The sequence below is a fragment of the Mizuhopecten yessoensis genome, unplaced genomic scaffold (genome assembly GCF_002113885.1).
Source record: "Mizuhopecten yessoensis strain PY_sf001 unplaced genomic scaffold, ASM211388v2 scaffold5383, whole genome shotgun sequence".
Lineage (NCBI taxonomy): Eukaryota > Metazoa > Mollusca > Bivalvia > Pectinida > Pectinidae > Mizuhopecten > Mizuhopecten yessoensis.
Window position 1 is genome coordinate 275 of NW_018406022.1, and position 389 is coordinate 663.

General features: G+C 38.3%; 1 protein-coding gene across 1 annotated transcript in view; it reads right to left on the reverse strand.

Annotated features, from left to right (window-relative positions):
- Positions 1–2: 2 nt before the first annotated feature.
- LOC110450627 (MICAL-like protein 2) overlaps positions 3–389 on the reverse strand; it is a gene marked incomplete at its 3' end in the record, with an annotated part of 19,054 nt that continues 18,667 nt past the window's right edge. The window contains exon 4 of the mRNA XM_021498244.1: positions 3–95. Coding sequence (XP_021353919.1) covers positions 3–95 — 93 coding nt within the window. The remainder of the gene's footprint in view (positions 96–389) is intronic.

Consider the following 389-nt stretch of genomic DNA (forward strand, 5'->3'; position numbering starts at 1 on the left):
ACCACGCTGAGTCTGTCTGGAACACGAATTGCCACCATGTCCTCTGCCTCCAGCAATGCTGAGATCCCCAACTCGTTGTCAGCCACCTCAAATGCCTGCCATACAAAACAACATCTGGTCAGTGGGTGTAACATGTGATCATATCATAACTCATATACCCTTACCAATCACATGTCACATTTCTTGTTTGATCAACCTTTAAATTAGAATGAATATGAAAATTGGTATAACCAACATATTCTATCTGAATAAGCTTCTGGTTTGGGGGCATGTTTTCATTATATAGTGTTGGAAAATAAAAATTTGTTCAAAATCAAAAATGAACATGTCACAGAAATTAGTCTATCTGCTTCCTTTACCTTGTCCCCTGGTAACCCCAAAATCAATTA